The 13,164-nt window shown below is 42.3% G+C and overlaps 1 protein-coding gene across 3 annotated transcripts in view; it reads left to right on the top strand.

Moving 5' to 3' along the window:
- The window catches only part of tmem266 (transmembrane protein 266), a 206,545-nt gene that overhangs the window by 137,327 nt on the left and 56,054 nt on the right, over nt 1-13,164 (top strand). For all 3 annotated transcript variants that reach the window (XM_063070459.1, XM_063070458.1, XM_063070457.1), the window contains exons 4-6: nt 5,957-6,111; nt 7,428-7,501; nt 11,762-11,818. In XM_063070459.1, coding sequence (XP_062926529.1) covers nt 5,957-6,111; nt 7,428-7,501; nt 11,762-11,818 — 286 coding nt within the window. The remainder of the gene's footprint in view (nt 1-5,956; nt 6,112-7,427; nt 7,502-11,761; nt 11,819-13,164) is intronic.

The raw sequence follows: 13,164 nt of genomic DNA, 5'->3' as shown, positions 1-13,164 counted from the left end.
ATAATAGCTCCTGCCCACTTGTATCTCAAGTTGCCTTACAGTTCACCCTAGCCCTCTGGTGTGAAAAGTGATTGATTGGAGCACAGATTGTGTTGAGACAGTGTTGTAATTACAACAGGTTTACACCCTGTGCTAATTGTTGCTTGTGCTTAAGAGAACTGTTCACTAATTAAACTGCAAAGTTTACAATCTGCTATACTTTTCAATCATCAGTGGCTTAAAATAAAACTAGAGTAAAGAATTTTAACAAAGACAAAGGTCTCAGTCTAAGAACTGTAATTAGATTGTAAGCAAGGTGGGACAACAGAAACCTGATTGGATGAGTACTAACCAATCAGGAGGGATGGACGATGGGGGTATAAATACCGCCAGACTAGATATGCCCTGGCATCGTCTCTGATGAAGATGGCAGAGTTTGTCATCGAAACATTGGTTAAAATCGATACCTGTCCCCAGCTGGAAACTCAAGAAGAGTTTATTCGTTATATATTCTTAATGTAATATAGTAATTTTTTGTATTGCACTTTAACACTGCCACAAACAGCAAATATCACAACACATGTCAGTGATAATAAAAGTGATACTGATTCTAAACACAAGAGATTCTGTAGATGAAGGGTCTTGGCCTGAAACAGCGACCATTTGCTCCTCTCCATAGATGTTGCCTGATATGCTGAGTTCCTCCAGCATTTTGTGTGTGTCCATCTGTCAAAAGTGGAACTTCCCGCAGGCCAAACATTTTAATTCCCATTCCCATTCCAACATTTCAGTCCATGGCCTCCTCTTGTGCCAAGATGAGGGAGGTCACCCTGAAGGTGGAGGAGCAACACATAACAGTGCCTATAAAAAGTATTCACACTCCCTCCCCCGCCTTGAAAGCTTTCATGTTTTATTGTTTTACAACGTTGAATCACAGTGGATTTAATTTGGCTTTTTTGACAGTGATCAACAGAAGAAGACTCTTTCATGTCATAGTGAAAACAGATCTCTACGAAGTGATCTAAATTAATTAAAAAAATAAAACACAAAATAATTGATTGCTTAAGTATTCACTCCCTTCAAGTCAGTATTTAGCAGATGCACCTTTGGCAGCAATTACAGCCTTGAGTCTGTGTGGATAGGTTTCTTTCAGCTTTGCACATCTGGACACTGCAATTTTTCCCCATTCTTCATTACAAAACTGTACAAGTTCTGTGAGATTGCATGATGATCATGAGTGAATAGCCCTTTTCATGTCCAGCCATAAATTCTCAATTGGATTGAGGTCTGGTCTCTGACTTGGCCACTCCAGGACATGAACTTTGCTGTTTTTAAGCCATTCCTGAGTAGCTTTGACCTTATGCTTGGGGTCACTGTCTTGCTGGAAAATAAATCTTCACCCAAGTTGCAGTTCTCTTGCAGACAGCATCAGGTTTTCCTTCAGGATTTCCCCGTATTTTGCTGCATTCATTTTACCCTCTACCTTTACAAGCCTTCCAGAGCCTGCTGGAGCATCCCCACAGCATGGTGGGGCCACCACCATGCTTCATGGTAGGGACGGTGTGTTTTGATGATGTGTGCTGTTCGGCTTACGCCAAACGTAGCTTTTAGTCTGATGGCTAAAAAGCTCAATTTTGGTTTCATCATACCTTACAGCCTTCTTCTAGCTGACATCAGAACCTTCTGGCAAACTCTAGCCAAGATTTCATGGCTTTTTCTTTGCCACTCTTCCATAAGTTGTGACTGGTGAAGCACCTGGGCAACAGTTGTTGTATACACAGACTCTGCCATCTCAGCCATCGAAGCTTGTAACACCTCCAGAGTTGTCATAGGTCAATTGGTGGCCTCCCTCACTCGTCCCCTTCTTGCGTGGTCACTCAGTTTTTGAGGACAACCTGCTCTAGGCAGATTTACAGCTGTGCCACATTTTTTTTTCATGCTTAAAGCCCATTCTTTTTAATTTTCCATGTTCAGATTGGCTCATATGTGTTTCCTGGAGGAAAGCTATTTGTGCCCTCTCTTTTTTCAATTTAGACATAATCTTATTTCTTTTAATTGGATTCAAAACCCCATTAACATTATAGGAAATTATTTTTACCAATTCAGTTTGCATTTTTCTCTAGTAGAAAAAAAGCACTCTCCTTTTCTAACCAAACAGTAAGCAATCCCTTCTCAACAGTAAACCAAGACATATAACCACACCCTAGACATTTCTGAACGTATAACATTTGAAAATTTTCCCCGACTTCCCACAGTGAGGCCTGAGCACCGACCCGCCTCAGTTCAGAGGGATAACCTCTATCTTCACCCTGTGTTAGAGGGCCCTCAGCAGTTTGAATAATCATAGAGAATTTTCTCCTATTTATGTCTCGACCATATTGCTATCATTCAAGTTATTCCGCCTAGATTATTTTCAGTTACCAGTTTTCATTTTACTTTTAAGTCCGATTTACTCTTTTCAGTCATTTCTCTTAATTAATTTACAGCTGTGCCACATTTTATTCCATTTCTTAATCTGTACTCCAAGGGATATTCAGTGATGTGGAAATGTTCTTGTATCCATCTCCTGACTAGTGCTTCTCAATAACCTTTTTGCAGAGTTGCTTGGAGAGTCCTTTTGTCTTCTTGATGTAGTTTTTGCCAGGATACTGACTCACCAGCAGTTGGACCTTCCAGATATAGGTATACTTTTACTACAATCAATTGAAGCACCTTGACTGCACACAGATCTCCAAAAACAGATCTCCATTTAACTAATTATGTGACTTTTAAAACCAATTGGCTGCACTAGTGATGACTTGATGTGTCATATTAAAGGGGGTGAATACTTAAGCAATCAATTATTTTGTGTTTTATATTTGTAATTAATTTAGATCACTTTGTAGACATCTGTTTTCACTTTAACACAAAAGAGACTTTTTCTGTTATCAGTGTCAGAAAAGCCAAATTAAATCCATAGTGATTCAATGTTGTAAAATAGTAAAACATGAAAACTTCCAAAGGAGTAGAATACTTTTTATAGACACTGTACATTTTATCTAGCAGCCTCTAACCTGATGGCATGAATATCAATTTCTCCTTTCAGTAAATATTTTTCCATTGTCCTCCCCTCTTCTTCTATTCCCCAGTCTGACCTTTTATCTCTTCTCACCCGCCTATCACTTTCCCTGGGTTCCCTCCTCCTTCCTTTTCTCCCAAGGTCCACTCTCCTCTCCTATCAGATTCCATCTTCACCAGCCCTTCTCCACCCACTTGGATTCACCTATCACCTTCTAACTATCCTCCTTCCCCCTCCCCGCACCTTTCTTTCTGGCATCTTCCCCCTAACATTTCAGTCCTGAAGAAGGGTCTTGCCCAAAATGTTGACTGTTCATTCTTTTCCATAGATGCTCTCTAACTCGTCAAATTCCTCCAGCATTTTGTGGTTGTTGCCGATTCTGGTTCTGAAATGTGTCTTTTACAAAATGCCACCATGTTAAATGGGATTTAGCCTGCCGTTACTTTGTTAATACTTGGAAAAGCAAGTACTTAATACTTGGGCTCCTTTGCCTGCTACTATCATTTGATTTGAGCTAATTAAGATGGTTTCTTTCTGATTCTTGGGTAAATGGGTTTGGTTGGCGGATTGATGTCTTTTTTTTAATAGAAGCTTGTATGGCGCATAGCTCTGGGTTTGTGCTCCAAATGGGTATTTTTTTCTCGTTTTTTTTTGTTTGTTAGTTGGGTTTTTTTTGTTTTAGTTAGTAGGGGTTCTTTTTTTCATAGTTAGAGACTAGGGAGAGTTGGTTATGTCGCTTTACAGCCCGTTGAAGTTCATGGATCCTTGTGGGTAGTTTTCTCCCAGTTTGGCTGACATAATGTGAGGGTAGAAGGGTGGGTTGGCAAGTTTGCAGATGACACAAAGGTTGGTGGTGTTGTAGATAGTGTAGAGGATTGTCAAAGATTGCAGAGAGACATTGATAGGTTGCAGAAGTGGGCTGAGAAGTGGCAGATGCAGTTCAACCCAGAGAAGTGTGAGGTGGTACACTTTGGAAGGACAAACTCCAAGGCAGACTACAAAGTAAATGGCAGGGTACTTGGTAGTGTGGAGGAGCAGAGGGATCTGGGGGTACATGTCCACAGATCCCTGAAAGTTGCCTCACAGGTAGATAGGTTAGTTAAGAAAGCTTATGGTGTGTTAGCTTTCATAAATTGAGGGATAGAGTTTAAGAGTCATGAGGTAATGATGCAGCTCTATGAAACTCTGGTTAGGCCACACTTGGAGTACTGTATCCAGTTCTGGTCGCCTCACTATAGGAAGGATGTGGAAGCATTGGAAAGGGTACAGAGGAGATTTAGCAGGATGCTGCCTGGTTTAGAGAGTATGGATTGTGATCAGAGATTAAGGGAGCTAGGGCTTTACTCTTTGGAGAGAAGGAGAATGAGAGGAGACATGATAGAGGTATACAAGATATTAAGAGGAATAGATAGAGTGGATAGCCAGCGCCTCTTCCCCAGGGGACCACTGCTCAATACAAGAGGACATGGCTTTAAGGTAAGGGGTGGGAAGTTCAAGGGGAATATTAGAGGAAGATTTTTTACTCAGAGAATGGTTGGTGCGTGGAATGCACTGCCTGAGTCAGTGGTGGAGGCAGATACACTAGTGAAATTTAAGAGACTACTAGACAGGTATATGGAAGAATTTAAGGTGGGGGGGTGTTCTATGGGAGGCAGGGTTTGAGGGTCAGCACAACATTGTGGGCCAAAAGGCCTGTACTGTGCTGTGCTATTCTATGGTCTGTGTTCTAGGTTCTATAATATTTGTAGCAGTCTATGCATTGGATTTTGTAAACTGCATTAGTCTTGTCTAGTAGCTTGGTTTGTTTTTTTGGTTTGCAAAGTACACACCTCAGTGCTGCTCTTGGCTTGTGCTTGACTGAAATTCTATGTTTTTGGAGCAGTCGGGTTGTCATTTCCGAGATATTTTGTATGTATGGGAGGACAACCTGTTTGGTCGCTTCTTGGTTGGTGTGTCGTCGATCTTGTAGGCATCTTTATATGCACCCGTATCCTTGAAGCATGGTTTTCAGCGAATAATTCTGTAAACAAACACATAGACTTCGATCCTATTTACGAGCCGATGTGGGCAAAATTCCTGACCACAATACACAAGGTTCGTCACACAGCCAATAAGCAACGAAATTTCCTCCGCACATCACAATTAAGTTTCCAAAATAACGTCCAATCAGTTGATTGGAACATATATAAAGGCCAAGCATTCGGGGGATGCACCACAATCAGCAGCGGTCTGACGATGTCTCCTCGCACGATGACGAACATTTGCAAGTAAATTGCCAAGATCAGAGAACAACTCAGCCCAGCCATCAGCCACCTGAGCTACGCATCGTCCGAATTATTTCCACATTAGAGACATTTAAAAGACTCCTAGATAGGCACAGGAATGATAGAAAAATGGAAGGCTAGGTGGAAGGAGGTGGTTAGATCGATCTCAGGCTCGGTTAAATTGTGGCACAATATTACTGGCCAAAGGACCTGTACTGTGCTGTAATTTTCTGTGTTCCAGCTCAGCAAGTCCCGCAGCGTCTGTGACGGGGAATAAAGGGTTGATGTTTAGAGCTAAGACCCAAAGCACCGGGTTTAAAACTTTGCACTGAAACTGACTCAATGAGGATCTCAGCCCAAAACATCGTCTTGTTTATTTCCCTCCGTAGATGCTGCCCGACCTAGAATTATGTGTCTCACTCAAGCAGTTTCAATGTAGTTCAGTTCTACATTCTTTCATCTAAATGTCTAAAACAACATTTTCACCCATTGTTTAGCTTCTGCGGTTCAGTCAGATTACTTTAGTATTTACCTGTCCGCTCTGATTTGATCATGTACAAAGTTCACAGACCAGAATTGTGCATGTATTGTGACATCCTGTCAAATGTCACCCACTAACTCTGACCCTCTCTGTTGTGCACCCACGGGCGCCCAGCTCGAACTGGCTGAAGCCATGCTGTGGCAGGCGAGCAGCAGTCTGGCAGGTGGTCTTGCTGAGTGTTGGGCTTAACTGCTTCCTGGTGGCGGCTGTGATCCTGGTCGTCCTTCTCCTCACGCTGGAGCTCCTCATCGACACCAAGTTGCTTCAGTGTGAGTACCGACCCACGCGTTACTCCATGTCAGCCCCAACACCAGGGTGTGTAACACTACTGAGTGTGAATTCGGACCCCCGTGAAGACTGACCAGTGTCTGTTGTTACTCGGTGCGTGTGCGGTTCTGAGTGTAGAGTGTTATACATTGTGCAGATACTACGTAGACCTCAGTGTGCATTGTTAATCAGTGTAAGTGGACTGTCCTCATCACCAGTGTTACTGTGAGTACTGACCACTATGACATTCTTTCCCTATGTGATGTGTTGCTTATAGCAGGGCAGTGGGATGGTCTGAGTACAGATCCCAGTGTGAATACTGCAATTTCACTCAGTATCAGAACAAACACCAATATATAGCGTTACTTCAGTAGATAGCATTGTTTCACACAGGAACAGATCCCAGTTTGTTATGTTACTCAGTAGAGAACTAACTCCTATGTCTATTGTTACTCTGTCAGTACTAACTCCTGTGTGTAATGTTACTTAGTCAGTACTAACACATGTGTATTATTACTCAATCTGACCACCTATTACCCTGTGTATTGTTACTCATTACTAACTCCCAAGTGTAATGTTACTATGATATGAGTACAATTCCTGTGTGTAATGTTATGCAGTCAGTACTAATTCCTAGGTGTAATGTTACTTAATATGAATATTAGCTCCCATGTGTAATGTTACTCAGTCAGAACTAACCCATATGTAATGTTAGTCAGTATGAGTACTAACTCCCATGTGTAATGTCACTCAGTATGAGTACTAACTCTGTGTATAATGTTACTTAGTATAAGTGCTAACCCCCATGTGTTATGTTACTATCTGAGAACTAACTCCCATGTGTAATATTACTCAGGCAGCACTAACACCCATGTGTAACATTATTTAATCAGTACTAACTCCCATGTGTAGTGTTACTCTATCAGTACTAACCCATGTATAATGTTACTCAGTATTACTAACTCCCATGAGTAATGTTACTCTGTCAGTACTAACCCATGTGTAATAATACTCAGTTTGAGTACTAACTCCCATATGTAATGTTACTCAGTCTGAATACTAACATCTATGTGTAATGTTACTCAGTATTACTAACTCCCATGAGTAATGCTACTCTGTCAGTACTAACCCATGTGTAATGATACTCAGTATGAGTACTAACTCCCATGTGTAATGTTACTCAGTTTGAGTACAGATCCCAGTGGTAGTCGTTGTAATGACCCCATTGTGCAGTGTTAATGAGTGAGTACTGTGTGCCTCCTGAAGAAAATTCTGCCACATCTTTACCATTTCTAATTATTTTTCTTTCCGTTTGAAGTTAGCAGTGCGTTCCAGTTTGCTGGAGTCATTCACTGGATAAGTCTCGTCATCCTCTCTGTCTTCTTCACAGAGGTAAGTGCTCCCTGCTGGTCCACTGCTTGCTAAACAGTGATCTTTGCTGAAGTGGACCCCTGGGTCGACGCAGCAATGCTAACTCTTTTACCAGTGAATCCTTTGACACTGTTGAAATGATGACTCCAGTCAGGAGGTTTTATCATGTGACCTGCCAACCCTGTCTCCTCCTTGATCACCCAAGACATCCAGTCCTGAGCTATATTGTCACGCAGCCAATTATCCAGTACGCCAGTCAGCCATTTCGGATGGAGTAGAGGTGGAACACTATTGCAGCACCAGCAACTGGGGTTCAATTCCTGAAGCAGTCTGTAAGGAGTTGGTATGTTCTCCCCATGACAGTGTGGCTTTCGTTTGGATGCTCTTTCCCCCCCATCCCAAAGACGTTCAAGCTGGTCACATGGGTGTAATGGGGCAGCACAGACCATTGGGCCAGAAGGGCCTGTTACCGTGCAGTATTGCTAAATAAAAAATAATAAGTAATTAGAAGTGAAGCAGGCTATTAGCCAATTGGAAGACAATCCTCCAAATGTGCATTATTTACTCACCTTCAATCCTTTAATAACAATTATTTGAAATGTTATTCAAAATGACTAGAGGGACAGATAGACAATGAGAGAGAGATAGATAGGTAGATAAATGGGACAATAAAAAAATAAAAAGGATCAACGATCAAGGGACAGCATGGTAGTCTAGTGATTAGCACAAGGCTTTACTGGACCAGTGACCTGGTTTCAATTCCCACTGCTGTCTGTAAGGAGTTTGTACACTCTCCCTGTGACCACATGGGTTTCCTCCCACAGTCCAAAGACATACCATTTGGTAGGTTAATTGGTCATTGTAAATGTCCCATGATTAGGATAGGGTTAAAGCAGGGATTACTGGATGGCAGAAAGGCCTATTCTGTGCTATATCTCAATAAATAAATAAATAAACAAATAAAACTTTATACACCATGTACGTGCATTTGGAATTTGCTATGATATGTCGGTGTGACATGCAACAAAAAAGAACATCATTCGACAATTATAAAGAATGAAAAATTATATGAAGGAATTAAATAAATGACTTTATTACCTAATGACTTCTCTCCTGGGTTTTGGGTTGGATATCAACTTTCTGTGGCTTGGTCTTCGGGTCAGGCCGATGGTTGTGGAGTAACTGATGTTCCCTGAAGTTGTGAAGTAAATCCAGGAGGTTTTATTGCATTTTCATCCATAACTTCTCATTAATTTCATTGTCCATTCATCTCTCCAACAAACCAGCTTGATTGATGTCACCCAAGGGACTTGTTCACCCTAACAATCCCTCAGACGAAATTTCTCTCTCTTTCCCAACGTACACTAATATCATTGTGTCTATTTGTCGTGTAGCTCACGTATAATTTGGGGTGGCACGGTAGAGTAGTGGTCAGCACAACGCTTTACAGTACAGGCGACCCAGATTCAATTCCCGCTGCTGTCTATAAGAAGTTTGTATGTCCTCCCTGTGATCGCGTGGGTTTCCTCCGGGTGCTCTGGTTTCCACCAAGAGTCCAAAGTTGGTAGGTTAATTGGTCATTGTAAGTGGTCCCACAATTAGGCTCAGATTAAATCGGGGGATTGCTGAGCAGTGAGGCTCGAGGGATTGGAAGGAGCTGTTCTATGCTGCATCTCAATAAATAAATTAGTTAATTATCCAGATGAAGGGTCTCGACTGTCCACTTCCCTCAGTAGATGCAGCCTGATCCCCTGAGTTTCTCCAGCACCTTTGGAGTTGATTCACACCCCGGCATGTGCAGTCTCTTATCTCTCTGAGATGACTGCAGATTTGTCTGTGGGAGTTTGCTGCACACCAGTTGGACGCTCTTATTAAAATAATGACTGCTCTTCAGTGAGCCGTTGACTGTGAAGCACTTGGGGGCATGTGGAAAGGGACAAGAAAGACACCTTGTAAATGCAAGTCTTTCTTTCTCCTTGCCTTTACTTGTGACATCTGCTGACTGCTTTGAATTCTGTAAAAAAAAAGTATTGACATATACGACAGTGCATCTGATCTTTATTCAGGCTAAGTGTACCTCGCTGGTGTTCCTACATTGGTGATTTGGCAATGATTCAAGATCAGGTGATCCAGAGCGATGGGGGATAAAATCTCGGAATTAATTGGGAACTTCCCGCTGATTGAACAGCCCGGCTCATTTCAATCTCCATTCATCTGATGCCTCTTCCTATTCATTCAAGGGCCCTGCATTCAGACACTGGGCGATTTCATTCACTTTAATGTCTCCATTCATCAGACACTCCTAGTGTGAAGCACCATGATGAGGAACACTGATTTTGCAGAAATCTTGAAGGACTTTTCATTCTGGGCAACAATTCTAACATTTGGCAATCTTCAGGGTCAAATTAGGTGAACCTTCCTCTGCTCCGCTTTAAGTGTATTTAAAGTGGAGATTGATAGCTTCTTGATTAGTAAGGGTGTCAAAGATTACAGGAAAAGGACAGGAGAATAGGGTTGAGAGGGATAATAAATCAGCCATGATGAAATGGTGGAGCAGACTCAATGGGCCAAATGGCCTAAATCTGCTCCAATGTCTTATGGTCTCATGCTCTAAATAGTATTCCTCAACCTCACTCCCAACCACGTGGGTCAGGCGAAGCGGCAACAGGAAAAGCGTAGAAGTTCTACAGAATTAAAGCACTAATTATAAGTTGTGTTAATGAGAAGCCAACACATATTGAGGGTCCCTGACTGAGTGCGGCAGCAATAGTTGGAAGCGCCTGTGGTCGGTCCAATTGTACCAAGAAATCGCTTGTAATTTCTGACTGAGCAATCTGATTGTAGTTAGATTAACTGAAGCCATAAAGAGATATGAGTCTATGGGCAAATGGTAGTGTAGCAGTTAATGTAACACTATTACAGCACCAGCAATCAGTGACTGGGGTTCAATTCCCGCTGCTGTCTGTAAGGAGTTTGTATGTTCTCCCCATGACACCTGTGTTTCCTTCTATATCCTGGCTTCCTCCCACAGTCCAAAAACGGACGGTTAGAGTGAGTAAGTTGTGGGCGCACTGTGATGGCCCTGGAAGCCGTGGCAACAGTTGCAGGCTGCCAGCAAGCACAATCCTCTCTAATTTGATTTGACACAAACAATGCTTTTCTCTGTCGATCACAAACACAAGAAAATCTGCAGGACTGGAAATCTGATGTTGGCTTGTTCACTCCTTTCTATACATGCTACCTGATCTTCAAAGTTCCTCCAGCATCTCCCTGTATGTTTTGATGTACATGTGACAAATAATTTTTATATCTTTTTTTAATACAGCATGGAAACTATCCCTTCAACCCAAGCAAGATGCCCAACCGGGCAATGGAGGTGGTTCCATTGTCTGCCTTTGCCTCATATCCCACTAAACTGTTCCTTATCCAAACTTTTCAATCTTTAGTAGAAAAGTACCTTAGACCAATTCCAACAAGTTATAAGAAAGTAGATCTTATAATCTATCCCTCTCTCATAACTTCATATTTCTGAGTGAAGACATTTCCGCACATCTCAGTAATAAATAACCAGCCCCTTATGTAGTAACTATGTCCCCTCATTTGAGACGTTCCCACTTGGTCACTCTGTGAAAAGTAGCAAATTTATTGAGAAACTTTGGGGTTACTTATCAGCCTCACTTGACATTCTGGTTCAGAATAGGACTGCTACACTGCAGTAGAAGGTTAGACACAAAGAGATTCTGCAGATGCTTGAAATCTTAAGGAACACATGCGAAGTGCTGGTAGAACTCTGTGGGTCAGGCAGCATTTATGGAGTTTTGCCAACTTAGTCAATGTTTTGGGCCGAGCCCTTTCATCAGAACTGATGAAGGGTCTCAGCCCAAAACGTCGACTGTTTACTCTTCTCCATAGATGCTGCTTGACCTGTGAGTTCCTTCAGCACCTTGTGTGTTTCAGCAGAAGGTTAGAGTAGGTTACACTGCATCCAGCTCTTGCTTTAGTCAACCTGTTTCCTTGGTGTCATACTTGCAGATCCCCATAGCAACAACCTGAAAACAGTCTTAATATTTTAGATCTTAGGTTCCATTTTAGATTTGCCAAACAGTTTCAGAACTTCTATATTTCTCTTCCAGGAAACTGCTCAAAAATGGAAAGTCTGTGTCCTTAATCTGACAGATGTCCTATGCACATATCCTTTCAAAAGGAACAGTAAAAGATTTTGTTAATCTAAATATTCAAGTTCCATTGTTTTACCTTTCCCTCTCCTTCTCTCTCCATCAGACTGTCTTCAGGATTGTTGTTCTTGGCATTTGGGATTACATTGAGAACAAAGTTGAGGTGAGTTTAATTCTTTTATGGTCTGGGGATTCCACCTAGCATTATACTTCATGGTAACTTACTTACTGCCCGTTACAGCACTGGCTTTTAGGGCAGCAATGAAGGTCCCCCATCTCCAGTGGTGTCCAGCAACATGTCAGTCACTTCCTCGTGGTTTTCACTACTGTCAGTCACGCAAGTCCAGGTGGAAACTCAGTAATACCGTCACACTCAGATGTAGAAGAATTCTTCATTGCTGTTTCCAGAATTCCTGAATTGAACCCCTGAACCAGGAGGACGGGTAGACCGCTCTTAATCTGGCCTCTACCCTTTTACCTATTTGGCATGGGTGACCCTGCCAAGAGCCAAAGCGTAAAAGCCCTGACTCCAGACAACATACAGTAGCTCTCTGGGTCATTGAGACACACAAGCCTCCAGACCACAACAAGGTTGTGATCCTCTTGGAGGAAACTTCATGGGTCGAACTCTGCTCTTGACCAACGTTCTTACTCCTATAGACCAATGTTGCATTGACCCCAGGGGAGTGAGAAACTAGTTCATGAATGGAGAAGAGTGCAAGTGTGGCAACAGGAGCACTTTCATACCACTAATTTCAAAACTTAACAGTACAATCACTGGCAGCCTAGAATAGGTTCAGAGGCCATTCAGCCCTGCCAACTCATTCCACCACGTGGTTTATCTACACTGCTTGCCCCTTCTCCATAACTGGGATACTCTTAAACATTATGAAGCCTCCAGTTGCCTATGTTTCTGATTATGATGACAAAGCTGAGCACCTTTTATCTTCATGGTCTATTCTTGGTGGGAGCAGAAAGCTCATTACGTGTCATCAAGTTATAGTCGTAGAGTTATACAGCAAGGATACAGGCCCTTCGGCCCAACTGGCCCATGCAATCCAAGTCAGTCCCATTTGCTAGGGTTTGGCCCATACACTCTTCTCATTGCTACTATCAGGGAAGAGGTACAGGAGCCTGAAGTCACAGAGTCAACATTTTAGGAACAGCTTCATCCCCTCCGCCATCAGATTTCTGAACGAAAATTACCCAACCCGTGAACACCACCTCACTATTTTTGCTTTCGTTTTGCACTACTTGTTTAAATTTTAATATGTATTTTGTACTGCAATCTATCTTTTTTATGCATTGTACCTTACTGTTGCCTCAAAACAACAACTCTCATGACATATCTCAGCGATAATAAGCCTGATTCTGAACCTCCTAAACCTTTCTGATCCACGTACCCTGGACGATGGAGGAGGGAAACGCAGAGAATTGCTGTGCGCTCCTCCATGCGATGGTCTGCCCAGATCAAATCCCTGCAGACGGCGGCCCTGTACCTCCATGAGA

Source organism: Mobula hypostoma, chromosome 18, assembly GCF_963921235.1.
Source record: "Mobula hypostoma chromosome 18, sMobHyp1.1, whole genome shotgun sequence".
Classification (NCBI taxonomy): Eukaryota; Metazoa; Chordata; class Chondrichthyes; order Myliobatiformes; family Myliobatidae; genus Mobula; species Mobula hypostoma.
Note: the sequence above shows the minus strand (reverse complement) of the source record. Positions and strands in the feature narration are given on the sequence as shown.